Genomic DNA, 27772 nt, shown 5'->3' with positions numbered 1-27772 from the left:
CATGTACATCCGGGGGGGTGGGGCAGTGAGCAAGCACTTTAAAGGGAGGAAGGCCCTTTTTTAAAAAAAAAAAACTGCAAATACAACAGTAATAAGCCATGTCAAATAGGTTTTTAAAGCAACTGATGCAATACTTATGATTATTTCTGTTACCGGTAATCCTTCATATTCAGCAACTGAACTATAGGGATGTGCACAAAGCATTTCAGCACCTCTAATTCAAGACACCGAAATGCTTTGAGTGCTCCAGCTGAATCATTGCAGTGAGCAGGTTCTTTAAAAGGAGAAAGGCAGGTCTTACCTGCCCCTCCATCGCTCCTCCGCCATCCCACTGCAGCACTGTCAGTATTAACCACCGTGCTGTGATGCTGCAGTGCTGTTCCCAGCAACCCATGTGTGGCATCAACACATAAATGGCATCTGCACATGCACAGACACCATTTACATGCAGACACCGCTTGCAGGCTGCTGGGAATAACACTGCAGCCACGCAGCGTGGTGGTTAATACCAACAGAGCTGCAGTTGGGTGGCAGAAGAGCAACAAAGGGGCAGGTAAGACCTGCCTTCCTCCTTTAAAGCGCCCGCTCACCACAACAATTCAGCTAGGGCAGCTGGCATTTTGGAGCCTCGAATCAGAGGCGCTAAAATACTTTGTGCACATCCCAGTAACAGAAATAATCATAAGTACTGCTTCAGTTGCCTTAAAAACCTATTTGACATTGCTTATTACTGCTGTACTTATGCTTGTTTTTTTTAAATGTATATTGCATTGAAAAAACTGGAAATCTGCAATGTAAATAGTTATACATGTCTTTATTTTGTACTTCAAAAGCAAAAAAAACCACTTATTTGATCACACTAAAATGTTTCTCTGTGCTGGAAAAGCTAGATATGTAACAGTACAATCATATGCACATTTACTTAAAAGTAAATCCAATTCTACCCCCCCCCCTCCATTTTATATCCTACTTTTCCTCCAAGGAGCCCAGAGCGGTGTACTACATACTTAAGGTTCTCCTCACAACAACCCTGTGAAGTAGGTTAGGCTGAGAGAGAGGTGACTGGCCCAGAGTCACCCAGTAAGTAACCCAGAGTCACCAGAGTCACCAGAGTCACCCAGTAAGTAAGTAACCCAGCATTCTAGCCACTACACCAAGCTGGCTCACTTGAAGTCAATTGAAGTCAGTGGAGCTTATTCTCCAGTAGGTGTTCATAGGATTACATGATAAGAAGAACTCTATAAAGCAGGATTGCTCCACATTCACTGAATTCAAAGTGAGAAGCAGCAGGAACACAGACAGTCACACATACCCCTAATCAACATATTCAGTAACTGCCTCCATGCATTTAGCCCTGTCTATAGAGGGCAGTTCCAAATACAGGGAGGGTCCCACCATGCAATGGCACCACATAATGCAGAGGCATCATCCCTGCCATTCAGTACTGTAGATAAGCAAATAAACAGAGACCCAGATGTAGTCACTGAGCACATCAGGGTGGCTAGCCAGTGTGCCCCCCCCCCCAACCCTCTCTCCACTCATTCAGAAATAATACTTGCAGGATTTCAGTATTAGTTCACATTATACATTTCAGTTAGACATTAAAGAGAAATGTTACAAATTTACTTTCATGTAAGAAGTTTAAAGGAATTAAGTACAAGTCTTTCTCAAAGCAAACCATGTTTGATGGTTCAAAACATAAATTTGAAATATTTAAAATTACCAAATAAGAAAATAATTCATAACATAATTATACCTTATTATAACGATCATGAGGGACAGACTGCAACACGATAGGTTCCATTGTAGAAACATTTGCAAACTGCACCTCGGGAATGTACAGAGCACAAACCACATGAGCCCAACCTATAAAAAGTTAATTGGTTTTTTTAATGCTTTTTGAAAATGCAAATAGAATAATTTCAACATAGAAACTTCCATATAATTTGCACATATTTTCAGTTATTCAAAATGATAGCTAATACATCCCTTACATCATATCATGCAGAATCAGGATAAGACTGCAACACATTTTCAAAGAGCTACAATCCTAATTTGTAAAAACTGACATAAATTAAATGATTTTGCAGACAAAAACCCCACTGTAATCTTGCATCCATTGATTTCGTTGAAATTAAGAACAGAGTTTACATATGTGTAACCATTCTACTACAATTGCTTTTCTCTGTATAATACTTTCTATAAGGGCAGGATACATTTTTGCTCAAATTTAAGACATTACACCATTACTTTTTCCATTTCCTACCCAACATCCCAGGAAGACATTTCAGATCATGCAACATCTTTTTAAAGCCCCTTTTTAGTATTTTTTCAACAATATTTCATGGACAAAAAGGATATCCTTTTCTGACTATTTTTTGACCCAGAAAGAGTCTGCCTAATTTCAGGATCTCCATGGTTCCCAAGAGAGTCACCAATTTGTGCTTGCTAAAGAAAACAATTTAACCATGTCTGCTACTGTTTCATTGCATAAATAGCTCAGCTTGAAAATTACTTTGCTATTCAAGAGCTGTCCATATTCTGTCCTGGACTGTTTTATATAGAGAATTCCCAGGCAGTTTAATACACCAATTTTCCCAATATGAAAAGTAGCAGAATAGCAGGAATATTCAGAAGAAAATTATAGCTTTCCATAAGAGATTAGATCCACATCCTGGACACACTACACATGTGTCTAACATTCCTCCAATATAAAATATCACAAAAGCATAGAATAGCATTTTAGAATTACCATCTATTAGAAATCTTCCATGTTCATATGACCCCAGTTCCATTTATTTCTTCTCCTGTCCACATCTTTCTCCCATCTACATCTGGAACAGTTTCCCATCATGTCTTCAGCAATGCCTAATACAACACCAGCTCACTTTTTTTCCTGTGATGTCTACCACCAATTAACCATCTCCCACCACTTTTTGCTACTCCTTTGGCAAGGTTCTATCTACCCTGTACACTTTGTCCTCCTGTCCAATCCACTTTGCCTGTAAGCCCTCTAGAAAGGGCCTCTAACTTCTGCATCCTCTACACAGTTTAGCTGAACTCCAGTCTGCAAAGGGTATTCTACAGTAGGAAATAATATTATCAGGCCTAGCAATCTGAAACGTTTTAAGAGAGTTTCATTTTTTCCTAGAAAACACAACTATAGCCATGTATTACATGTAGTGCAATGTCCACAAATGTCTTTCCATCTCACATTTTATATGCTAAGGTTGTGATCAGCAATTAATATGTGAATTGGAAATTTTAAGTGTGTAGGGACATGTACTGGAGAAACCTGACTGCCTGCAGCTGATGTGTCTCCACATTATTTACAAACATGTGTTACAATGTTTGCATTTCATTGTGTTTGCCACTAGTCTATGTGACAAGTGTTCTTGCCACATAATATTGGAAGAAGTCTACTCCACAAGAGACTATGCAGAATGCAATACAAGGAGGAAAGATAATACACTCTCAAGCCTTCCAGCCTTGATTTTACTTCCCAGGGAACTCCAGCACCACTTTCCTCAGGGTGTTCCCAAAATGTGTAAGTAGAAAAAAGAATGCTTCCCCCAAAGAAGCACAATCCCAAACCATCTTCAAACTGCAACTCTATAATCACACTACTTCTTCAGGTGCTATCTCCTACCGGAGGCTAGTTATCATTAAGGTTATTCTGACTTTGAATGTCGCTGCTCTAAAAAGTTGTAAAGAAGTGCATCCAAACCATTCCCGCAAATTTTTCAGCCAGGATGTTCTTTGCCTCACTGGCGGAGCAGGACCGCTGGCAGCCTGTGTGCGGCCACCGCCGCAGCCCCACTGACCCCGCCCCTGCATCTGACATCAGACGCTGGGGCTAGCCACGCCCCCACGTCTGACATCAGACGCGGGGGCGTGGTCTGGCTGAACAGAGCCTTGAGGCTCTGTTCTGCTGATTCAGTCTCAGTTGCCCTTTAACTGCCGAAGGGGCCGGGTGGCCCCTTCGGCAGTTAAACTAAGGCTGGCGCTGCCTTTGCAGCACAGCCCAGGAGCGGCTCTTCCCTCCTGGCTGGCACTGTGAACACAGCACCAGCCTTTGTTTAGCTCCTGAAGAGGCTGCGCGGCCCCCGCTCGGGAGCTAAACTAGCCTCTGACATCAGATGCGGGGGGCATTTTGGGGCCGCTATCATGGCCCCTGATTGGTCAGTGGCCCGGGTTCTTTGAACCTGTTGGCCCAATGGTGGCTCCACCCCTGCTTTGCCTTCTGACACTACTTCTTCCTTTAATCTTTCCCTGCATGATTAACTGAGTAAGGAGTATTTTCCCCCTCTAATAATATGGCCGATATTCAAGTTTTCTCCTCTTAATGATGTTAATGAGCTCTTTCTCTTTTGCCATTCTTCTCAAAACTTCCTCATTGGTAATTCTATCCACCCATGATCACACTACATTGCAATGCATTTGCACATTGCAAACTACACTGAAATCACACTACATTACATTCAATTATAGTCAACAAAACATAGTTAACAGATAAGGAAAGGGGAAATATATGAATTTCACAGCAACATGAAACACAAATGTGAGTTTTCTAGTCTATTCCTAATCTAAAGATACGATCATTACTGTCTAGTTTTTCTTTCACAATAAAGACATCTGTCACACATTGTGCTGTGTAAGAAAATTAAAAGCTGGTCAAAAGCTCTTGCTTTTAAGCCCAAGCCTTCCAGTTGCCCCTACCAAATAAGCTGGAATTTTTAAGAAATCTTCACTACCCAAACCCAGACCAGCTGCCAGTCTGCTCCCAGTTCGAACACAAACTCCTAGTCCTTACCTTCAAAGTCCACCATGGCCTTGTCCTCCCTCATTTCTTCACCCCATCACCCAAAACATACATCGTTTCCCAACCCTTGCTCTTCCAGTCTGCCACACTCAGCCTCTGAAAACCTCCTGCTCTCTCTCTCCAAACAAAAAACCCCAACCTCTCTCCTTGCTGGCCTTTACACTTGAACTGCACCCCAGAATATCATCATGATTTCATCCCCTACTTCCCTCAAAAACTTCGACCCACCTTTACTAAGATGACTTTGGTTTAACCTCCAAGCCCTGCTATCCCACCACAACTAAGCCAAACCACGTGAAACAGAAATAAAGCATATTCTTCCTACAACTTCATCTCCCTCACCTTCCACTACCGTTTTGCTTGTCTCAAATTGTGAGAAAATGCCACAAGGTCTGTTCTAAACATGCCTTCTAGAAATGAGAAGGCTGTAACAGGAACCCCCAGAGGCAATTTTTATCCACCATAGGTGGTCATGCAAGTGCTTAATTATAAGCCTGTGTAATGTCCAAGTTATTTCAGTGACACCAATCGAATTAAAGTTAGTAATGCATGTAAGCCCCATTGAAAGCAGTGTGGCTTCAAATTATCCACAATCTACCTAGATCCATTGGTCTCAATGGGATTTAGTCATGACTTATTTTAACTAGCTGGCAGCCAAGATGTACACCCACCATAGTCAGAAATTACATTTTTTACAATAGACAAAAACACTATCGCAACACTCAAAACAAAAACTTAAAAGAAAACATTCCATCTATTTACCTCAAAGTCTGACATACAGGAAGCGCTTCCTATAATGAGCTCTCCATAAAGCATATTTGGGTATACTTTATAAAAGCATAAAACTGGGCCTCCTGGTTGTTGTAGTGTTGGGGGAGGGCTTCACCTGGTGAATGTCTGCCTGTTGTGTAGCTGTTAAAAGGACAGGAGCCCTGTTAGAAAAAAATGTGGCAACCCTAGCAGATGCTTAGGAAAAGGACAGCCAATCACATACAGAATACAACACAGTTTATTAAACATGTAATACCAGAATGACAACTGCCTAGTGAAACTCAGTCTGCTCCATTATCAGAACAAATCTCTCTCTCTCTCTCTCTCTCTCTCTCTCTCTCTCTCACACACACACACACACCCCTCCCCCATAGTCAGTTAGTCTATCTATGGATGGGGGAAATGTAGAAAAATATTTTAAGGATAAAATCCAGTGAAAGCTAAGCACCTTCCGATCCAATTGATTTCAAAAATAACTGAACAAGCACTTAAACTTGACCCCACTGGGGCAAGTATATTGGAAATCCAGTATAAGCACTAGTAGTGCTTAAACTAGATTTCATCATGTCCTAAGAATGTATATATTTCTTAATATATTAACAAAAATATTTTTTCTCAAAGTGAAGACAAACCTATAAAACAATTGAAATACTGTCACTGCCCCTCCTCGCTCCATAACACCATTAACTTTTATATAAATACAAGGATCTATGTAAAACATTCAAATAAAGTAAACATACCTGACTATTACTTTCCCAACTGTTATCATTGAAATTCAAGTGTCTTGCCTAGATAGAGTTTTATATGAAAAATTGTTAGGTTGACACACTGCCAATTTTAACTGAAAGTCACTTTTTCTAGCCAAAGTTTGATGCATTAAATTATCCTAGAAGACCATTCTGGCTTTAGTGCTTTTCCTACCCATTTCTCAGTACAAAGACTGTGTTCTGAACAACCCAACAATGGAATATGAAAGTTAAAGCTATGGCTTGCTTTTGAAAGCCATTGGTGTTCATTTTTTCAGTCTTTTTCTTAGGAACATAAAACCTTTTATATGGGAGCAATACATCCCATCTATTTTCTCCTACTAGGAAGAAGTAGAACAGTTATGCTATTCAGGATCCTAGAAACTGACAACTGCAACTTTAATGGCTAATAATGTTTATAGGAAAGAGACAATGAAGATGGCACCACACCAGAGTAAGCAAAATGAAGGAAGGAGGGATGGTGCAACCATTTATTGCTAGAAAACGTCCCAATGCATTTTGAGGTAAGAACCTCTGCCTCAAAGGGGAAATGTACATAAGTGAAGATGGAAGCTTCTATCCAACAGGTAACATACATCCATTCTTGTAGACTAGTGACCTTAAAACGGTGGTACATATGCTGGTAACCTCTAGACTTGACTACTGTAATGCGCTCTACGTGGGGCTGCCTTTGTACATAGTTCAGAAACTATAATTGGTAAAGAATGCGGCAGCCAGACTGGTCTCTGGGCTTACCTGACGGGACCATATAACACCATATATGGTCCCTTCAGGCTTACTCAAAGGGACCATATAACACTAAAAGAACAGCACTGGCTGCTGATATGTTTCTGAACAAAATACAAAGTGCTAATTATTAGCTATGAAGCCCTTAACGGCTTAGGTCCAGGGTATTTAAGAGAGCGCCTTATCTGTTGTGAACTCTGTCGCCTATCAAGATCATCTGGAGAGGTCCGGTTACAGTTGCTGCAAACTCGTTTGGTGGAGACTCGGGACCAGGCCTTTTCTGTGGCTGCCTTGGGGCTTTGGAACATGCTCCCTGCTGAAATAAGAGCATCTCCTTCTCCATTTGCTTTTAGGAAGACCCTGAAGACGTACCTGTTTTCCCAGGCATTTAACTGAGACTCAGTTTTTTAAATTTTAATGAGTTATTAATGTGTTTTTATCTATTATGATTTTATCTTTTTATGAATTTTAAATGTGCTATGTGTTACGTTTTAATTCTGTACACCGCCTAGATTTTTATACTAGGCTGTATATAAATTCAATAAATAAATAACAACAACTGCCCTTCCCCATGTTCAGACTATGGTTTGTTCATCACATATGAGGCTTTGCCTTGGATGAACTTTACTGCTTGGGCTTGGCCTCTGTTCACCCATGATATCCTTGAGATGGGTGGAAGGAACAAAAAGAGCATCCAGACTTGGAAGGTTTCTTGTTCTAATCGGGTGAGGGTTGTTGTTTTTATTATTGTTTCTCTCATATCAGTCCAAAAGAGAGGGATCTTGCCTCTATTTACAAGCCATCTACTGATGCATGAGCTAAGAATTTATTTATTTATTTATTTATTTTTGCATTTTTATACTGCCTTTCGTTAAAATATAGCCCCAAGGCGGTTTACAAAAGTTAAAAACATACAATAAAAACACAATAAAAACAACATGCTAAGAGTATAAAAACATATAAAAACAGGCATAAAACAATACAACAAATAAAAACACCCAGAAGCAGCAGTAAAAACGATTATGTAAAAGCCTGGGTAAAAAGCCAAGTCTTTACAAGCTTTCTAAAAGCCATGATGGAGTCCGAGGAACGAATGGCCACTGGGAGAGCATTCCAGAGCCTGGGGGCAGCAACAGAGAAGGCCCTGTCCCGAGTGCACGACAGCCGGGCCTCTCTCATTGTCGGCACCCAGAGCAGGGCCCCCTCAGATGTCCTCGTCAAGTGGGCAACAACCCTTGGGAGCAGGCAGTCCCTCAAATACCCCGGGCCCAAACCGTTTAGGGCTTTAAAGGTCAAAACCAGCACCTTGAATTGGACCCGGAAACGAACCGGTAGCCAGTGCAGCTCTTTCAAAATGGGGGTGATATGTTCCCAACGGGCAGCTCTGGATAAAACCCTCGCTGCCGCGTTTTGCACTAGCTGCAGTTTCCGGATATTCTTCAAGGGCAGCCCCACGTAGAGCGCGTTACAGTAATCCAGCCGTGATGTGACTAAGGCGTGGGTAACCGTGGCCAGATCTGCCTTCTCGAGAAAGGGACGCAGCTGGCGCACCAGCCGAAGCCGTGCAAAGGCACCCCTGGCCACCGCCTCCACCTGAGCTTCCAAAAGCAGAGCCGGGTCCAGTAGTACACCCAAGCTGCGTACTTGCTCCTTCAAGGGGAGTGCAACCCCATCCAGAACTGGTAAAATTTCCTCATCCCGATTGGCTCTCCTACTGACCAACAGTACCTCCGTCTTATCCGGATTCAATTTCAGTTTGTTAGCCCACATCCAACCTATCACGGCCTCCAGCCCCCGGTTCAGGACATCCACCGCCTCCCTAGGATCAGATGACAAGGAGAGATAGAGCTGAGTGTCATCCGCATATTGCTGACAACTCAGTCCAAATCCCCGGATGACCTCTCCCAGCGGCTTCATGTAGATGTTAAACAGCATGGGGGACAAGACCGAAACCTGCGGGACCCCACAGGCCAACGGCCACGGGGCCGAGCAGTAGTCCCCCAGCACCACCTTCTGGACCCTCCCCTCAAGAAAGGACCGGAACCACTGCAACGCAGTGCCTCCAATTCCCATACTCGAGAGGCGGCCCAGAAGGATACCATGGTCGATGGTATCGAACGCCGCCGAGAGGTCCAGCAGAACCAACAGGGACGCACTCCCCCTGTCTAGTTCCCAGCGTAGGTCATCCACTAGAGTGACCAAGGCAGTCTCAGTCCCATACCCGGGGCGGAAGCCAGATTGAAAAGGGTCCAGATAATCCGTATCATCCAAGACCCTCTGCAGCTGGGACGCCACCACACGCTCTATCACCTTGCCCAAAAAGGGAAGGTTAGACACAGGTCTATAGTTGTCCAGGCTGGAGGGATCAAGGGAGGGCTTTTTTAATAGAGGTCTTACCACCGCCTCCTTAAGGCACGAGGGCATCCTGCCCTCCCTTAATGAAGCATTAACGATCACCTCCAGCCATCTGCCTGTCCCCTCCCTGGCAGCTTTTATTAGCCATGAAGGGCAAGGGTCAAGAGCGCACGAAGTCGCCCGCACACTGCCCAGGATCTTGTCCACATCCTCAGGCCGCATCAACCGAAAAGAATCCAACACAACGGGACCAGATGGTACCAAAGGCACGTCTGCCGGAACTGCCAAAACTCTGGAGTCCAGGTCAGCACGGATGCAAGCGACTTTATCTGCAAAGCGACAGGCAAACCGATCACAAAGAGCCGTAGATGACTCCTCCCCCATTGTCCGGGGGGATGTGTGGAGCAAAGTTTTCACCACACGAAACAGCTCTGTTTGTCTGCACTGAGCAGACGCAATGGAGGCGGAGAAAAAACGTTTCTTCGCCACCCCCACCGCCACGGCATAGTCCCTAAAATGGGTTCTAGCCCGTGTTCGATCGGATTCGTGACGACTCTTCCTCCAGCGTCGCTCCAGCCGTTGTCCGAGTTGCTTCATTGCCCTAAGCTCCGAGGAAAACCAAGGAGCAGAACGGGCTCCACCAAGCCGGAGAGGGCGCTTGGGGGCAACCGTGTCAACAGCCCGGGCCATCTCTCCATTCCAGAGAGCAACCAAGGCGTCGACAGGGTCACCAGCTCTGGACACTGGAAACTCCCCGAGGGCTGTCTGAAATCCAAACGGATCCATAAGCCTCCGGGGGCGGACCATCTTAATCGGCCCACCACCCCTGCAGAGGGCAGACGGAGCAGTCAAACTCAACCCCACCAGGTGATGATCTGTCCATGACAAGGGAGTGGTCTCAAATTCCCCCACCTCCAGATCATTTATTTCCCGGTCGGCAAAAACCAGATCCAGAGTGTGTCCCGCCACGTGGGTAGGGCTCGATACCAATTGAGACAGGCCCATGGTTGCCATGGAGGCCATGAAATCCTGAGCCGCACCCACTAGGGGGGCCTCAGTGTGGACATTGAAATCCCCCAAAACAATAAGCCTGGGGGAAACCAAGGCCACCTCCGAGACCACCCCCGCCAGCTCAGGTAGGGAGACTGAAGTGCAGCGGGGTGGTCGGTACACCAACAGGATCCCCAGCCTATCTCGGAGGCCCACCCTCAAGGACAAACACTCGAAATTCTGAGATTGCCTGACCGGGCACCTGGAAACGGGGAGGGTCTCTCGAAAGATGACTGCAACACCTCCTCCCCGACCCTCGAGGCGGGGCTGCTGCACGATCTGGAAACCTGGAGGACAAAGCTGAGAGAGACCGACCCCGCCCAGCGCATCCAACCAGGTCTCCGTCACACATACCAGGTCAGCGCGCTCATCCACGATCAGATCGTGGATGAGAGATGTTTTTGCGTTAACTGACCTGGCATTCAGCAGCAGCACCCTAATCCTCGAAGGAGTGATCTCAGAGCTCCCTAGGGTCAGAGGGTTGGGAGAAGGGTCGGAAAAAGGAACAGGCCTCAATTGCCTGGACCGTTTTCCCCTGTAACGGCCTGCCCAACTCCCACCGCCATACCTCCCTCTGCCCGCTACCTGTGATATTGCTGCCCCCACTCCAGACCCACTTTTTTGCTCCCCCAGACACATCTCCCCAGACTAACCCACCACGGCTTCTTGGCTTAATTAAAAACAAAACAAAACCAGGCTTGCGTAGTCTCCTGCTGACTTCTTAATTGTGAGAAGACGGCTCTTCAGGGCGGAAGGAGAGAGATCTTCTGGGCCTCAGGCAGCTTGCCCCACGGCAGAGAGCCACAAGGACGAGAGCCCTTGTGCTCTCGCCCTTCGGCTCGCGCCAAGAGGCTCGCGCCCTTGGGCTAGCCTGCCCTATACAGCAGCAGCAGCAGCAGCAGCCGCCAAAGCCCCAGCAGCAGCCCAAGGAGATGTTACACACACCTGAGGAAAGGTGGGGCAGGGGCAAAGACAGCAGTCAGTCAGTGCCCCACCCAAGCTGTTCTCCTTCTGTCCTCTTCCCCCAGGCCCTTGGGCTAGCCTGCCCTATATAGCAGCAGCAGCAGCCGCCGCCAAAGCCCCAGCAGCAGCCCAAGGAGATGTTACACACACCTGAGGAAAGGTGGGGCAGGGGCAAAGACAGCAGTCAGTCAGTGCCCCTCCCAAGCTGTTCTCCTTCTGTCCTCTTCCCCTTCCGTATCTCTGTCCTCTTCCGTATCTTTGAAGAATGTCAAAGATACCCTCTTAAAGCCATTTCCAAACCATCTAGAGACCTCAGGCAATGCTGCCAGCCCACTGATCCACAGAAGAGTGGGAGGCAAAGTGAAAGGGATGAAGCCTGTTCCTGCTATCTTTGTTTTTAGTCTCTCTTTATGAGGGTGGGGTGTGTGCATGTGCGTGCACACTCTCTCTCTCCAAAAGAGTCCACAAAAAGTCCATCTCCCCATCCAAGCAAGGAAGCTATTGTGAGTTCCCACTTTAGGTAGCTTTCAGCTCTGCCCTTCCAGTTCCTGAAGACAGGATTTAATCTAGTGTGAAGTGCCCTCCTCTCTTCAAAGGAAGAATTTACAGCTTAACAAAAAGCTACTACTCTTTGTTACAAGACTTTCTTTAATATTTTCTCTATCATTCCCTTTACAACTGCACACCAGGACAAAAATGCCTCAAAGTGTATCTTTAATTTATTTATTTGTCAAATTTGTACACCACCCCAAACTTTCATCTCTGGGTGGTTAAAAACATTTAAGAAGTTAACATACACAAAAATCTTAAAACAATTTAGGCAATCTAAAAATTAAAAACAGATTAAAACTTAAAAAAAATTAAAAAGCTGAAAGAGCTTGGCTGAAGAGGTGGGTTTTCAAGTGCTTTTTAAAAATTGTCAGAGATGGGGAGGATTGTATTTCAGTAGGGAGCACATTCCACAGTCTTGGGGCAGCAATCAAGTAGGCCTGTTCCCATGTAGCCGCCAGCCAAGCTGATAGCAACTGGAAGACTACGTACAAAGGCAGCCCAACATAGAACGCATTGCAGAAGTCAAGACCAGAGGTTACCAACATGTGTACCACTGTTTTGAGGTCACTGATCTCAAGAAACGGGCGCAGCTGGCGTATCAGCCGAAGCTGATAGAAAGCCCCTCTGGCCACTGCCTCAACCTGGGATACCAGGGAAAGGTTTAGATCCAGAAGAACTCCTAGACTGCGTACTTGTTCCTTTTGGGGAAGTGTGACACCACCTAGGACAGGCAGATCAAAATCGTCTCTGGAGTTCTGACCCCACACAAGAAGTACCTCCATCTTGGATTCAATCTCAGTTTATTTTCCCTGATCCAGCCCATTACTGCCTCCAGAAAGGCAGTTAGGGAGGTTATGCCATCTCCTGATGATGCTGACGTGGAGAAGTATATCTGGGTGTCATTGGCATACTGATAACACCCTGCACCAAATCCCCTGATCTCTCCCAGTGGTTTCATGTAGATATTAAAGAACACTGGCGACAGTATGGAACCCTGAGGGACGCCACACATAAACTCAGATTTCAAAGAGCAACAGTCTCCAATCAACACCATATGGAATCTGTCCAAAAGGTAGGAGTGGAACCACTGTAGTACAGTGCCTCCCACACCCAACTCAGACGTTCCAGAAGGATGCTATAGTTGATAGTATTGAAAGCCGCTGGGAGGTCCAAAAGGACCAACAGAGTCACACTTCCTCTGTCAATTCCCAATTGGAGATCATCCATCAGGCAAACCAAGGCAGTCTCTACCCCATAGCCCGTCCAAAAACCAGTTTGAAATGGGTCTGGATTAGAAGATTCCTCCAAGACCGTCCAGAGCTGAGAGGCCACCACCCTCAATTACCTCGCCCAGCCATGGAAGATTGGAGACAGATCTATAGTTGCTCAACTCAGAGATCTAATGCAGGCTTCTTTAGAATAGGTCTAATAATTGCCTCCTTAAGGCAAGGAGGCATCCTACCCTCCCTCAGAGAAGCATTTATGATCTCTACTAGGCCTCCTACAACAGCCTCCCTGCTAGAAAAAACAAGTTATGGCGGACAAGGGTCAAAAGAACAAGAGGTAGGCCTCATCACTCCAAGCAGCTTGTCCACATCCTCAGGAATCACAAACTGAAACCGATCCAGTCGAACCATATAAGAGGAGTTGCCAGACACCTCCAGTTCGGACACCACAATAATTGTGGATTTTCCATCTAAGTCGGCCCAAATACAAGAGTTTTTGTCTGCCAAGAACTTATTAAAAGCATCACTACGGGTAACTGATGACTCCAAATTCTGATTCAAGGAAGGGGGGGCAACGTACTAGCCCCCTCACAACCCTGAAAAACTCTGCTGGATGTGAGCTTGCAGATACAATACAGGCAGAATAGAACCACTTCTTTGCTGCACGTATTGCCTGAGCATAGATCTTTAAATGTGCTCTATGTCATTATCTGTTGGATTCGAGTCGAGACTTTCTTCACTTGTGCTCCAGTTGCCTACCTTGCCACTTCTACCCCCGTAGATCTTCCATATACCAAGGGGCCCATTTCAAAGCGGGTTGGAGGAGACACTTAGGGGCAATCGTGTCTACTGCCCTGGTGAGATTAATTACCATTTAAGGCTACAATTATGTGCACACATAACGTGGAAGTAAGTCCCATTATATACTGGGAGTAAACATGAACAGGATTGGGCAACACAACTTATTTATTTATTATTTAGAGCCCCACTAAATACAGATTACCAGAAAGTAACTTACCAAGAATTTGCATTCATACCATAATAAGCAAATTATCTGTAACATCTTACCAAGCAGTGAAAAAATTATTACAAAGATATACAGCTGATCAAAATATGGGTGCAATGGGGAAAGGGAGGAGAGGGGGAAGTAGCAAATGTCAACCACAAATCCACCACGATTTTATAGTAAATCACTGCACAATCCATATGCAATAGTATTACTTCAAACTGTTAACAAATTTTTAAAAAATAAAGAGAACGGTGGTTAACCAGTACTGTGTAAGCATAAAACTATTCATCATGGCTCTTTTAGGGCTCTACTAAACATTGTTATATGCAGAAAACTGTACTGGACTCACCTGGTGCCCTCCAAAAGTAAGAATGCTCAAAAGGTGCACTACCAGCTCTGTCAATCTGCCCAAGTTCTTCCACTTGCTCCATACATCCAAACCATCCAGAAGTTATTCCTGTACCCTACAAGTTTCATAAAGGGGAAACTCAAAAGAACCAATCCCCACACTGTTTGCAAACTTCACATGAAGAAAGCGGAATTTGGCAAAAGTCTAACTGTACTCAACTTTATTAGAAATTCTGGATCTCTCAACGTTGACATTATGAAATGTCAATTGAGTGATCGAACACCAAATATTAAATCTCAGCTTTGAAAGTTCAGGCTTTAAAAAAAAAATCATCAAGAAGTATAGATCTGTTCAGCAGTTTATATCAGATATAAGCACTTACACAATATCAGCAGCACAGATCACATTTTAGCAGCCTGTCTTTGCATTAGTGTTAAAAAATGCCACAAAGAAATTTAGAGGGGAAAAGCTGCTGACTCAAAAACCGAGCATGTGACATTCCTTACAAGCTTAGGAGATCCCCACTCTAACCTTTTAAAAAATGACGACAAAACTATTGCATTGTTAGTTGGCTTTCAACCAAGCAGCTGCCTTCAAGAAATCCTGTTATAAAGCTTACAAAGAATGCTGTTGCACAGCATTCCTGATCATCATCCAGTTGGAACAGATTTCAACTGAAGAACAGGCTTTAAAAATGCTGAAGTAAAAGGCTTTGTAGTGTACACTGTAGACTTTCAAACAAACAAAGAACTACCATAAAGCACCCAATAGTTACAGTATTGTAAACAACATTTATAAATGTGTCTTATCCATGCCAAATTGCAACTGGAAAAAGTATCCAGGAGGCTTTCCAAAGATACTGGGTTAAAGAAAAATGGGTGTCAGATACACTCTTTCCCCAGACCTTCTAGTTATCCTCAAAGAGGACTGGAAAGGAGTTGAGAGATGTGCAAGCTTAAAGAAGTAGTAGTGCTAAGAAGCATCAAATCACATCTTAATGCAGTGATTACTTAATGGAAATCACTATCATGTTTTATATTTATATTTAACACAGGAATGGACTTGCAACAAAATGCTGCCATATATTCCTGGTTTGCAAGTGTTACCTGAGCTTGTAGATGAGTGTGGTTGCGGGGTTGGGTGAGGGAGCAACAAAGATAGAAGTCCCTGATCTAACTTCAAAAGTTAGAGTTAAGAAGCAGGGCTCTTCAGGATAGATAGAAACACTGGACTCACCGTGAAGGATTCTTTCTCTGCTGAAGTAGGAAGTCACGGCTCACAATGGGTAATCTTCCACTCCTTGCTCCAGACAGACAGGAAGTCTCAGGTGTTTTAGATAGGTGAAGGTCTGTCCCCTTCTCCCAGTATGCCCAGGTGTAGCTCCCCAGTTCTGACTGTTGTGCCTCATGTTTGGACTGTGTCTGTCCATGGTGCTAATACTTGGCTTGGTTGCTCAGTGTTGTGGAACTACATATTAGCATGCAGGGGATGAAGGCTAGAGGACAGAATTCCTGAGACCTTAGGAGAGTTAGTAGAGAGATTGAATCCCATTAGTATTGTATCCCAATGAGGCGGTATGTCCTGGATCCACGGGTGGGCCACGTGACCTCCTACTTCAGAGGAGAAAGAACCCTTCAGGTGAGTCCAATGTTTCTTTCTCTCTCGAAGTAGGAGGTCACGGCTCACAATGGGATCTACCAAAGCAGTACAGGTACCCGGGAGGGGAAGTGGATCCCTCTCAGTTATGCACCACCTGTTGGAGTACTGTCCTCCCAAAGGCTACCTGCTCTGCAACCATGGAGTCGATTTTGTAGTGCTTAAGGAAGGGAGACGCGGATGACCACGTGGCTGCGTGACAGATCTCCCCCAGTGGTGCCTGAGCTGTGAATGCCACCAAAGCAACTGCACTTCATGTAGAGTGTGCCGTGATACCTCGTGGCACCTGAATCGCCAGAGCCTGGTAGGCTATGGCGATGCATGCCCTCAGCCAATGAGCCAAGGTCATCTTAAGAGACCTTGGTCCCAGGGACCTGGCATGAAACGACACAAAGAGGGCCTCAGACCGCCTCAGATCCTTGGTCCTCCAAATGTATATGCGCAGAGCCCTGCAAACGTCCAGGGTGTGCCATTTCTGTCCTAGTGGGTGCTTGGGGATGGGGCAGAAGGTAAGACCAGAGCTTGGGACCGATGGAAAATCAAGTTAATTTTGGGGATGAAGGTGGGGTCTGTCTTAAAGACCACCGCATCCGGTTGGAAGATGCAGAGTTCCTTATGGACTGAGAGTGCGCCCAGCTCTGACATGCTGTGTGCCAAGGTGATAGCTGCTAGAAAGAGCACCTTGTACGATAGGTACCTTAGCGGGATGGATGACAGCGGTTCAAAGGGTGCACACGTGAGGGCGTTTAAAATTTATTGAGGTTCCATGAGTGAAAGCGATGGACTGGGGGGGCAATATTGGTAGCCCCCCGTAGGAAACATGACAGGTGAGGGTGAAGTGCCATACCCACCGCCCTCCTCAGCTTGAGGACCAACGCTAAAGCAGTTGCTTGCCGTCTCAGTGTATTGGGTTTTAGACCTTGGTCCAGGCCCGCCTGGAGGAAGGCCAGGACTTGTGGAACCCTGGCCGAACTTGGATCAATCCCTTTGCACTTTGCCCATCTGAAGAAGGCAGCCCAGGTTGCCTGATAAATTCTATCGGTGCTCTGGCATCTGGCAGCCAGAATTGTATCTTGCACTGACCTGGAATATCCCCTTCTAGCTAACAGAGCGTGCTCAAATTCCAAGCATGTAGCTGGAGCCACGCTGGGTCTGGATGCAGTACCAGCCCCTGTGACAGTAGGTCCTGCCGTAGAGGAAGGGGCCATGGATCCGTGACTGAGAGAAGCACCAGATCAGTGAACCATGGACGCCTTGGCCAAAAGGGGGCCACTAGAAGGATCTGTGCCCGCCTCTGACGGAGTCTGGCCACCACCCAAGGAATGAAGCCTATTGGGGGAAAGGTGTACAGGAGGCCAAGGCACATTTAGCACATCCGTGCCCTCTGCGAGGAGGTAGTGGAACCTTGTGAAGAAGGGGGGAAGTTTCGTGTTCTCTGGTGCTGCAAACAGATCCACCTGAGGGTTCCCCAGCCTGTTCTGGAGCTGTCTGAACACCTCGGGGTGGAAAGCCCACTCCAACTGGTCCACTGTCTGGTGACTGAGCCAGTCCGCCTTGACACTGGAAATGCCGCTCAGATGTTCTGCCCTGATCGACAGCAGATGGGACTCTGACCACTGAAAGAGGGCATTGGACTCCTCCATTAATGACCTGGATCTGGTTCCACCCTGCCGGTTCACATGTGCTTTGGCCATAGTGTTGTCGGTCCTTACCAACACATGCCAACCTTGGAGAACTCCTGAGAAGCGGTGCAGGGCCAGCCTGATGGCTCTTAGTTCTAGCCAGTTGATACTGTGCTGAGCCTCCTCCATGGGCCAGAGTCCCTGCGCCATCTGTCCCTCGCGAAGTGCCCCTCATCCCGACAGGTTGGCGTCGGTAGTGACAGCGATCCTGTTGGGTTCCCTCAAGGGGTTCCCTTTCTCCAGATTCAGGTAGAGCCACCAGAGGAAGGACTGCCGCACCCACCGTGGGAGAGGTAACAGTAGCCTGGTGCGGTTGGTGATTACGTTCTGGAAGGGTAGCATGCCCATTGTAATGTGCCCACCTTGCCCATGGCAGGCATTCTATGCATGCAAATCATGGAGCCCAGAACCTGTGCTAGCATCATAACTTCCACTCGTGCCTGGTGTAGGAGCGGCTGAATCTGGTCACGTATCTTCTCCCTCCTGTCTAAGGGGAGGGAGATAGTTGCTGCTTTGGTGTCGAACCAAGCTCCCAAGTGCTGTAGGGCCTGGGATGGCTGATGCTGGCTCTTGGTCTCGTTCACTAGGAAACCGTTAGCTTGGAGCAACTAGTGGACCTTCTGGGTGTCCACGCACGCCCACTGTTGGGATTGCACTCGAACTAAAATGTCGTCCAGATATGCATGGACCCTGAGCCCCTCCAACCTCATGTGGCCCACCAGGGCGGCCAGCACCTTGGTGAAGACACATGGGGCCGAGGAAAGCCTGAAGGGTAGGGCCCTGTACTGGAAGTGTTTTCGGTTGTAACAGAACCTGAGAAACCTCCTGTGGGCAGGGGCGATGGGTATGTGGAGGTATGCCTCTTTCAAATCTATGTAGGCCAAGAAGTCGCCGGGGCGACCACTTCCCCGATAGAGTGAAGGGACTCGATCCGGAATCGCTGCTTTCAAACGAAGCGATTCAAATGGTTCAGGACCACCTGCCAGGACCAGTCTCTCTTGGGTACCAAGAACAAAATGGAGTAGACGCCACGACATACTTCAGTCGGTGGCACTGGCTCTACAGCCTGGATTCATAGCAGGTGGTCTATGGCCTGCTTCATCCGTATGTATTTATCCTTGTTCCTGGACCTTGTAGAGACTATGAACTGTTCCCATGGTCGGGAGGTGAGCTCCTGACTCTACCGTGTTTAAAACCCACCTGTCCTGTGTGGAGGTTGCCCACCTGGTGGTGAAGTGGTGCAACCTGCCCCCAATCTGAAGATAGTCAATTCTGCTTTTGGTTCTGCCTGCCTCCCGTCTGGGGAGTGGAGAAGCGCTGTTGTCGTTGGCCCGGTCTGCCTTTCCAGTTCCAGTGGTTGTTGGTCCCCCACTGGGACCAGCCCTGGAATCGAAATGTTTGTTGGTCCCGGGTGCTGGAACCCTGCTTGTAGGAATGAAAGGAGTGTTTGTTACTGAGAAAGGACCTACATGTGTCCCTGCGCTCCACGGGCATGGCCTTCTTATTGTCCCGTGTCTCCACCAAAACCTCATCTAGTGACTCCCCAAAGAGAATGCCCCCTTTAAAGGGAGTGGAGGCCAAATTGGATTTAGATTTTGCATCTTACCTGCCAGCTCTTCAGCCAAAGCGATCTGCGCAGCACCACATTAGCTGCCATTGCCCTAGAAGAGGTCTGAATCGAGTCCAGGCTTGTGTCTGCCATGAAGGCAGCAGCCTTGCCTGAGTGCCGTCTGACCGTGCTCTAGTTTGGTAAGGAGGTCCTTCACCCACACTACCGAGGCCTGGGCTATGACGGAGGTGCCGAGGCTCGGATGGAGTTGGCCGACGCCTCGTGGGCCTTGCGCAGGAGGGCATCTGCTTTCCTATCCTCTGGGCCCTTAAGTTGTTCATCCCCTTCTCTATTCATGATTGCCCCCGACACTAGGGCTACTACAGGAGGATTTATCTTAGGTACCGCGATCTCTGCCATAGCCTCATGAGGGAGGATACAGAACCTCTTGGGGAAGGAGCTAGCGTGTTTGAGACCCGTGGGGTTAGCCCATTCGGCCCGCATTGTGTTCCAGAACAGCGACAGGAAGGGAACCACAAGGAGCTGGTGTCTAGCTGTGGGGAAGACGTCCTGTGAGAGCTGGCCCGAGGCATCCTGTGTCTCTGGCTGAGGGGTTGCGGCGTTAATGACTCTCTTCGCCTTGGGTAGCATCACCTCATATGTATCCTGGGAAAACAATCTCAGGATGGGGCTTGGGTTCTGAGGGGTCTCCTCCCCCAAAAGCTCCCCTTCTTCCTTATCAGAGGCCTCAGCCTCGCTATGATCTCCCGCTAAGGGTTGTCTCGTGATGGTGCCAGTCTCCCTGGATGCCGCTGGAGAAGGGAGGGTCACCTCCCTGCTAACACCAGGCTGGTCGCAGCCAGCCCTTTGCCTACCAGTGGAGGTGGTGGGGCCCCCTGAAATGTGCCTGCACCTAACAATGTGGCTACGGGGCAATGCCCTCTCCAGGCTGCCAACGGAGGATGATGAATGGGAACTAGTCCATGACCTCCCGGCTGTGGACTGAGGTGAAGCACCCTGAGGGAGCATCGAGACTCTCCTCATTTCCCAGGACACTGCCTCTTTAACCGAGCGTGAGAATGCTTTGGCATTTGCCCTCATTTCTTTAGCCATCATGTCCCACACCCATTGAACTCTCTCAAGCAGCTGCTCTCAATCCCCGAACACAACACTCCCCTGTCACCGAGTGGGGAGTGAAGCAGCCTCATACCTGGGTTCGTGATGACTTGCCTGGTGTTGCGGGTTGACTTGGCAGCAGGGTGCTCCTGACTGCATGTCAGCATCCTGACACAAACACTGCGCCTGGGCACATGAGGCATGGGTGAGTGGTCTATGGACTTTGCCCAGCCGGCAGTCGTCACACGAGGCGTGGGTGAGTGGTCTATGGACTTCGCCCAACCGTCTACCATCGCAGGAGGCAAGGGTGAGAGGTCTATGGACTTCGCCCAGATGCCTGATGCCCATGTCTGGGGAAGAGAGCACCAATCCCCTCGTGCCTGCATGTGTCCTCCAGCCTGAGTTGAGCCCCCCGGGGGGGGCCCGCAAGTCGCTCCCTGGTCTGGATTGTGCAGACTTGCTCTGGGAATTGACTAGGGGTGGCTGGGCAACTCATCCTGGCGCTTCAGTGCCAAACACCTAATTGTCAGAGGGTCCACATCACAGCCCTCCCTCTCTGCAGGCTGTAGCAGTCCCTCACAGCCTTCTCTTTCTGCAGGCTGTAGCAGGTCAGTAGGTGGCGCTGTTCCGCTTCCCACCTGCAACACAGGGACAGCCGCCATGCTGAGGGTCCCTGCCAGGAGGAGTCCAGCAGAAGCAACCCATTCGGGAACGGGCTGGGCGGCCACCCTGGAAGCGGGCACAGGCCAGCCTTGACGATCATGGCCGCAGCCTGCTTCACAGCTGCGGGTTTAGGCCCGGCAGCAGCGGCCTCTGCGGCAGAGGCAGTGAGCTCTGGAATGGCTGCCGAGCCCACGGCTTGGTGGGCACCCGTCTCTGTCGGGCAGTGCCCGTCGGAGGTGGCAATGGAGACAGCCGCAATGGCGGCGCCCTCCTCAAAGGCAAGGACCACATTGGTCACCCTGGAGGCTGAAGTGGAGGCAGGCAGGAATGCTGCGCATACCTGCGGAAAACCTGGTATGGGTGGGCAGAGGGGTGTGGAGGGAGCACTGTTAAACCCCCCTTCCAGGTGTGGGCGAGAACAGGGGGCCAGCGGGGGAAGAAGGAACCCAATTCCCCCCGCCTGCCCACCGGCCACGTGCATCCCCAGATCTCCCTGCTGCTGCAGTGAGTCGCTGCAGGCAGCCTGAATCAGTATTCTCTCACTCTGCCGCAGAGCAGGCAGAGCTGAGTGCACCTTCCTCCCAATTTTCTTCCCCTTGGAGGAATTCTTTTTCTTCCTATCCTGACCACGTGGGTCAGGTGAAGATGAATGGCGCCACCTCTTGTGGGCCGTTTTCTTGGAGGCCCTCTGTTCCTACCCTCCAGCACTCTCTGAGAGGGATCCCTGGAGGGTATCCCCTGCCTGAGAGAGATCCATGCAGTTAATAAAGGAAAGCTCACCAAGCAGGAAGAAAGGTGATCTTAGCACAAGCCTGCCCAAAGGCATCTATTCAGGAGCGAAGAGAGGAAGGAACTGGGAAGCTATACCTGGGCATGCTGGGAGAAGGGGACGGACCTTCACCTATCTAAAACACCTGAGACTTCCTGTCTATCTGGAGCAAGGAGCTGAAGATTACCCACTGTGAGCCGTGACCTCCTACTTTGAGGGAGAAAGACAGACAGACAGACAGACTGAAGAGCCCTGCTTCTTAACTTCTGAAGTTAGATCAGGAACCCGTGTGTCACAAAAAAGGGGGGAAATTGTGAAAATGGCTCTAGAAATGTGAGGGAAGGTGGCCTTCCGTGCTCCGTGTGTCCCCAGCAATCCAGCAATATCCCGCCGCAGGAGTCCCCATTCTTTGGTGAAAAACTGGGTGGTTTCTTTCAAAACAAGCCACAAAATGGCTACTGAGCTCAAGATGGTGGCTGGAAAGATCTCTAAGGTCATTTCCGGCCACCAATGGTGTTCGAATTTAAAAACCCACACACCCTGTTTTCCCCCACATATACCGAGGGCAGGTGTCAGTTACCCAACTGCAGACACGCGAAACTGCAGATGCTGGATCTACAAGTAATGAGGTCCTCCTGTAATGCCTTAAACTGTGAAAAATAGCTTTTCCTAGGCAAGAAGAAAATATGGGGGAAACTCACCCAATAAATATAATGCAGACCCTACTATTGTGGAAGGCATCATCAAGCAGCAGCTTTAAAGGAGGCTTAGACAAATTCATGGAGAACAGGTCTGTCAATGGCTACTAGACTTGAGGGCTGTAGACTACCTCCAGGCTCAGAGGCAGGATGCCTCTGAATACTAGCTGCAAGGGAGCAACAGCAGGAGAAGGGACATGGCTTCATCTCTTGCCTGTGTGTTTCCCAGAGGCATCTGGTGAGCCACTGTGTGACATAGGATGCTGAATTTGATGGGCCTTGGGTCTGATTCAGAAGGGTTTTTCCATATGTTCAAACTTCTAAAAATAGTTGTAAAGGATTTAGTATTCTGTACAGCATCTCTTCTACTTCAGAGGAATGATGACAACAATTTTGAATAAGATAGCAATTTGATGTTTGACAGTTCGAATATTTACTGTGAAATTGGTACATTGCCCAACATAGCTCAGTGGAACCTTCAAGCCAACTAACATTTTATCATGAACAAAATAAAAACAGTATCCACTTAATACAAAGAAGCAAACGTTATATAAAACTACAAATCAGTAGCAGTAGAGTAAAATAAAACAAAATCCTGGCAGATTCAAGATACATATTAACCATACATCCATTATCAACCAACAAGGCCTCACTCAACCCCCAAAGCACCAGTGAAATAAAGAGGATTTTACCAAACTTGAGAGCAAAGACCATAGTAGACCATACAGGAGATATTGCCACAGAAAGCAACATGAATCTAGCCATCAAGTCCAGCCTCAACCAATAGGGAGTTCTAAGAAGCCCCACTCCTTACTACCTCATCGTACACAGCAGGAGGAGGAGTCTCCAAAATCATATTTCACGCTCTGAATTGGGCCTACCTTGGTAATGTTCAAAACCAGCACTTATAATATGCTTGGAAACAAACTGGGAGAGTGATTCTCTCTTAACACAGGCATAAAGTGTTCTGAATGGCTTACTGCCACTAGTGAGTTGATAACTTCATTTTGAACTATTTGACGTTTCTGAACAGTCTAGCCTCGTACAGAATACATTACAATAGTGTAGCCTGGAAGTCCCTCCAAACTGAGCACGTAATCTTTCACAGGGACCACAACCCCTTGCCCTCAGAACAGGGAATCCATCAGGTTCCAAATCAGATCTCCCTCCATCAACATATTTATCTTGTCTAGACAGAGCTTCAGTTTATTCCCCTTCATCCAGTCCATCACTCCAGGCTGTATCTAACCTGGTTCTGTTGTAAAAGAAGAAAGGTATGCATCACCAGCATATCAACAACATTTTACCCCCAATCTCCATACAACTTCCGCAAGTAATGTAATGTAGTTGTTAAAAAGACAGAAGCTTGTGGCATCCCAAAGGATAAATCTCATGAGAAAGAACAGTCTCATGTGCTATCTTCTGGGATTTATTTGACATCTAGTAGTAAAACCATCATAAAGCAGTACCCTCAGCTCCACAACCCACTTGGTAATCCAGAGCAATAACAAGGCCATTGATACAGAAAGCAGATGAAATGCCCAGGTGGCTTAATGAGGTCACACTACTCAGTTTATGTCCAACGAAGGTAAGTTACTGGCTATATGCACCCTGATTCTCACTTTCAGTGTCAAAATGAGGTCTGAAGAGAAACTGATACAGATCAAGAAAATCATTATCATCCAGAAGACTCCAAAACTAGGTTGTTGCCAACGTAACTCAGTTCACCCAATAATGTTATATCAGAAATCTGACTGTAGTTCAGATTTAATTGGGTCTAAAGCTTGAGCTAACAAAGCAAAAAAATAAAAAATTCCCTCCTTCAAGAGAGAAATTCATCATCCCCACCTGAAGAGAAATAATTTTCAATAACTGGCACATATCTCTCCCAGCTGGCAACAACAATCCAGGACAAGCAAAGGTTAAGAACACAGAGTCAGATGCATTTTTCCACATCCTCAGAAATGCATCCAAGCAAATGCACTATGGGCACCTCCTGCACAAGACCTAACCTACATGAGAACACAAGTGCTATATTTTATTCGTTTTTATCCACCATTGCTCAACCTCTCATCTCTGCTACTTCACCATCTTCTACTCCATGCAACATCTAACCCACAGGAGAGAGCATACAGAGAGATTGTGTCCACAACCCAGATCAATTCCATATTCTCGAGATCAAATAGGACTTTTACATGATTCAGTTAAGTGGCTGGCAACATTCCAATGACATTTTCGAAACCCACAGGTTCTATCAGCCTTTAGGAGCGGACCATCCTAATTGGGCCACCATGCCCAGAGGGGCTTGAATTATTTATTATTTTTAATTTCTACATTTATATCCCACTCTTCCTCCAAGGAGGCCAAAGCGGTGTATATGGTTATGTTTATCCTCACAACAACCCTGTGAGGTAGATTAGGCTGAGAGAGTTGTGACTGGCCCAGAGTCACCCAGTGACTTTCAAGGCTGAATGGGGATTTGAACTTGGATCTCCCTGGTCCTAGTCCAGCATTTTAACCACACTACACTACACACTGGCCCAGAGATATGCACCCTCACCTCAGGTGACCTGAGACAATGGAGTAACAGTTCTATCCTGCACCCAGAAGTGCTAATAGAAAGTTGGTAATGTTGCTTTTAGGTGGTTACTTGGTTATACACTCTGAGTCACACACATGAAATCTATTATAACGTATGGATAAGAGGAAAAGGGACATCACTTATAAGTCAACAGATTGATTAGTAACATGATGAAAGTCTGCATTTTTACCAAGTCTTTTATAGCGTGGAAATTAACAAAACCTTGCTTGTCCTCTTGTTACCCCCAACTATTATAAATGATTTTTAATTTATACTAATTTTAAATCCTATTTTGTTTCCTTATTTTGTGGTGAACTCAACTCCCTCAGCTTTTGCTTACCCTGAAGATACCTTGGTCACAGGCTTCATCTGGGGGAGCCTACTACAGATTTCCAATTCTAATGCAAGTTTAGGAGCATTTAATACTTCTGTTTAAGGTAGCAATCCAAGTATGCATGGGAGCAGTAGCCCATATCCATACGATGGCAAAAGCAGCTTATTTTCCAGTACATAGCACCAGCTGTTACACAAGGCTCATATGCAGAGCTGCCTATATTCTGCACTAAAACCACCCATGCTGCATTCCAACCATGAAGCTAAAAAATAATTAGGCAAACAAGAGCTAATTTATGCAGATTTCTTCTAATAGGCACATTTCAGCTCTTACAAACAGCCAAAGCTAAGAATTCATAAATCATGTTTTATTGATACCTAAAGGCATCACATTAAGTTACATACGGTAAGTGATAATTAGGGCATATCTTTTATCAAATACACATAGCACAGGCACAGTTCTACATTAGATAAAGGAAATTATGCACCCAGGAAATAAAAGTTCTCCATAAACTTTCAACAACTGAACCCAGTTTAAAAAGAAGCACTTTCGTTAGAATCCTGACATGTATCTTTTGCAAGACCAGTTTGGTGGAGTGTGCCAGCAACCAGGGATCATTTTCCAAAAATGAGACAATTTGTAGCTGGAGTTTAATTCCAAAAATAAAATTTTAAGAGTTGTTCCATTTTAAAGCCAAGTAGTACTACAGAGCACTTACTCATCATTTTAAGTGTGCTCACTGAGAACAGTGAGCCACTGCTACAGATTAAATTAAATAACCTGCACTGTTCACATACACTGAATGATTTCTGCATAAATTAAGGTCTACAATTTGCATGCAGCCCTCCAGCATGATACAGTGCCCTTATTCTCCATGTGTAAGAGGAAGATAAGATTTCTCAAACTCATACATATGCTACAGGAATAAATACATTTTACAGTGATGAACACCTAAATTATTAAATATATAAACTCTTGAATACAGATGTCGTCTCAGAGATCTTTAGTATATCAGAAGATCTACAGATGGAGCCCCAAACCCTTATTAACCATTACGCATGCTACACTAGTCCCAATTTAAAGCAGCACATTGCAAAGAACTGTAAAGAGGGGACAAGATTTGGTATTTAGGAAGAGGTTAATACGTATAAAAATAGAAAGCAGAGAAGCATTTTTAGGAGCTTACCCCCATTGTCTGTCCTTTTTAAAGCACCATCCTTGTGAGGGCATAACTCGCATCTCTATAGAAAAGGAAAAATAACTATGAACAAAAAAATTCAGAAAAACCACGATGTACCATTTTAATATTTTCATGCAGCCAGCCAATTATTTACAATTCATGAGATGAGTAAATGCAAAAGCCTTATTATTCCTTAAATCACAGCACAGTACTCAAACGAGGTCATTCACACAATAAAAAACAGTGTTCTACCTGGGTTTGGGAGCTATGTGTGCTCCCAATTTTGAGTAAAAGCAAGATTGTGTGCAAGGAGGAAAAGCTGCCCAGATTTCCCCCCTACCTTGCTTCCACACAATCACTTCTACCCAGGTTTTCTTCCTACCTTGTTTCCACACAACCAAGAATTGGTAGCCCACACAGCTCCCAAACCTGGGTAGAACACTTTTTTAAATTGTGTGAATGACCTCAGCATTTGACTCTTAAATCGAATTCTTTCTAGTTGCTTGTAAAAACAGCTAAAAGTTTTTAGATTCTGCTTGGCTTCCCCTTGAAGACTGAGATTCAGGCTCCAAGTAGAAGACAAGCAGCCCTCCAAAGCCTTTTAGCCAGTTAGTCACTGGCTTACATTCAGGCCAAGTTACTCATGAGTATTCCCACTATATTAATAAAACAATTAACTTTTCCCATTGATTTTATTAAGACTGCTGATGAGTAACTTAATATGGAATAAGCAACCAGTCAGTGTCCCAAGAGTAGCTTGTCTCAAAACTATAACATTTAAGAATGTGTGTACACATATATACTTAAAAATACAAATTTAATGTTACAGTTAAGAAAACAGGCAACTACAGAAGCTAGTTCACATCCATACCAAGTTATTCATAAGCAGTCTTCTTGAACTTAAAATGGGACAAATAAACTTGTCCCATTAATTTCAGTGGGAGTACTCAATGC

The 27772-nt window shown here is 46.3% G+C and overlaps 1 protein-coding gene across 9 annotated transcripts in view; it reads right to left on the bottom strand.

Annotated features, from left to right (window-relative positions):
* Nucleotides 1–27772, bottom strand: part of MLLT10 (MLLT10 histone lysine methyltransferase DOT1L cofactor) — a 191269-nt gene that overhangs the window by 153011 nt on the left and 10486 nt on the right. For 6 of the 9 annotated variants that reach the window (XM_053263412.1, XM_053263417.1, XM_053263416.1 and 3 more), the window contains 2 exons: nt 26825–26879; nt 1757–1866 (listed from right to left, as the gene is read on the bottom strand). The exons of 1 other annotated variant lie outside the window; for it this stretch is intronic. In XM_053263412.1, coding sequence (XP_053119387.1) covers nt 1757–1866; nt 26825–26879 — 165 coding nt within the window. Of the gene's footprint in view, nt 1–1756; nt 1867–5584; nt 5713–26824; nt 26880–27772 lie in introns of those variants that run through there. 2 more of the 9 variants (XM_053263419.1, XM_053263420.1) reach the window with 2 other exon arrangements.

Source organism: Hemicordylus capensis, chromosome 6 (assembly GCF_027244095.1).
Source record: "Hemicordylus capensis ecotype Gifberg chromosome 6, rHemCap1.1.pri, whole genome shotgun sequence".
Lineage (NCBI taxonomy): Eukaryota > Metazoa > Chordata > Lepidosauria > Squamata > Cordylidae > Hemicordylus > Hemicordylus capensis.
This window is presented reverse-complemented; position numbering and strand designations above follow the sequence as displayed.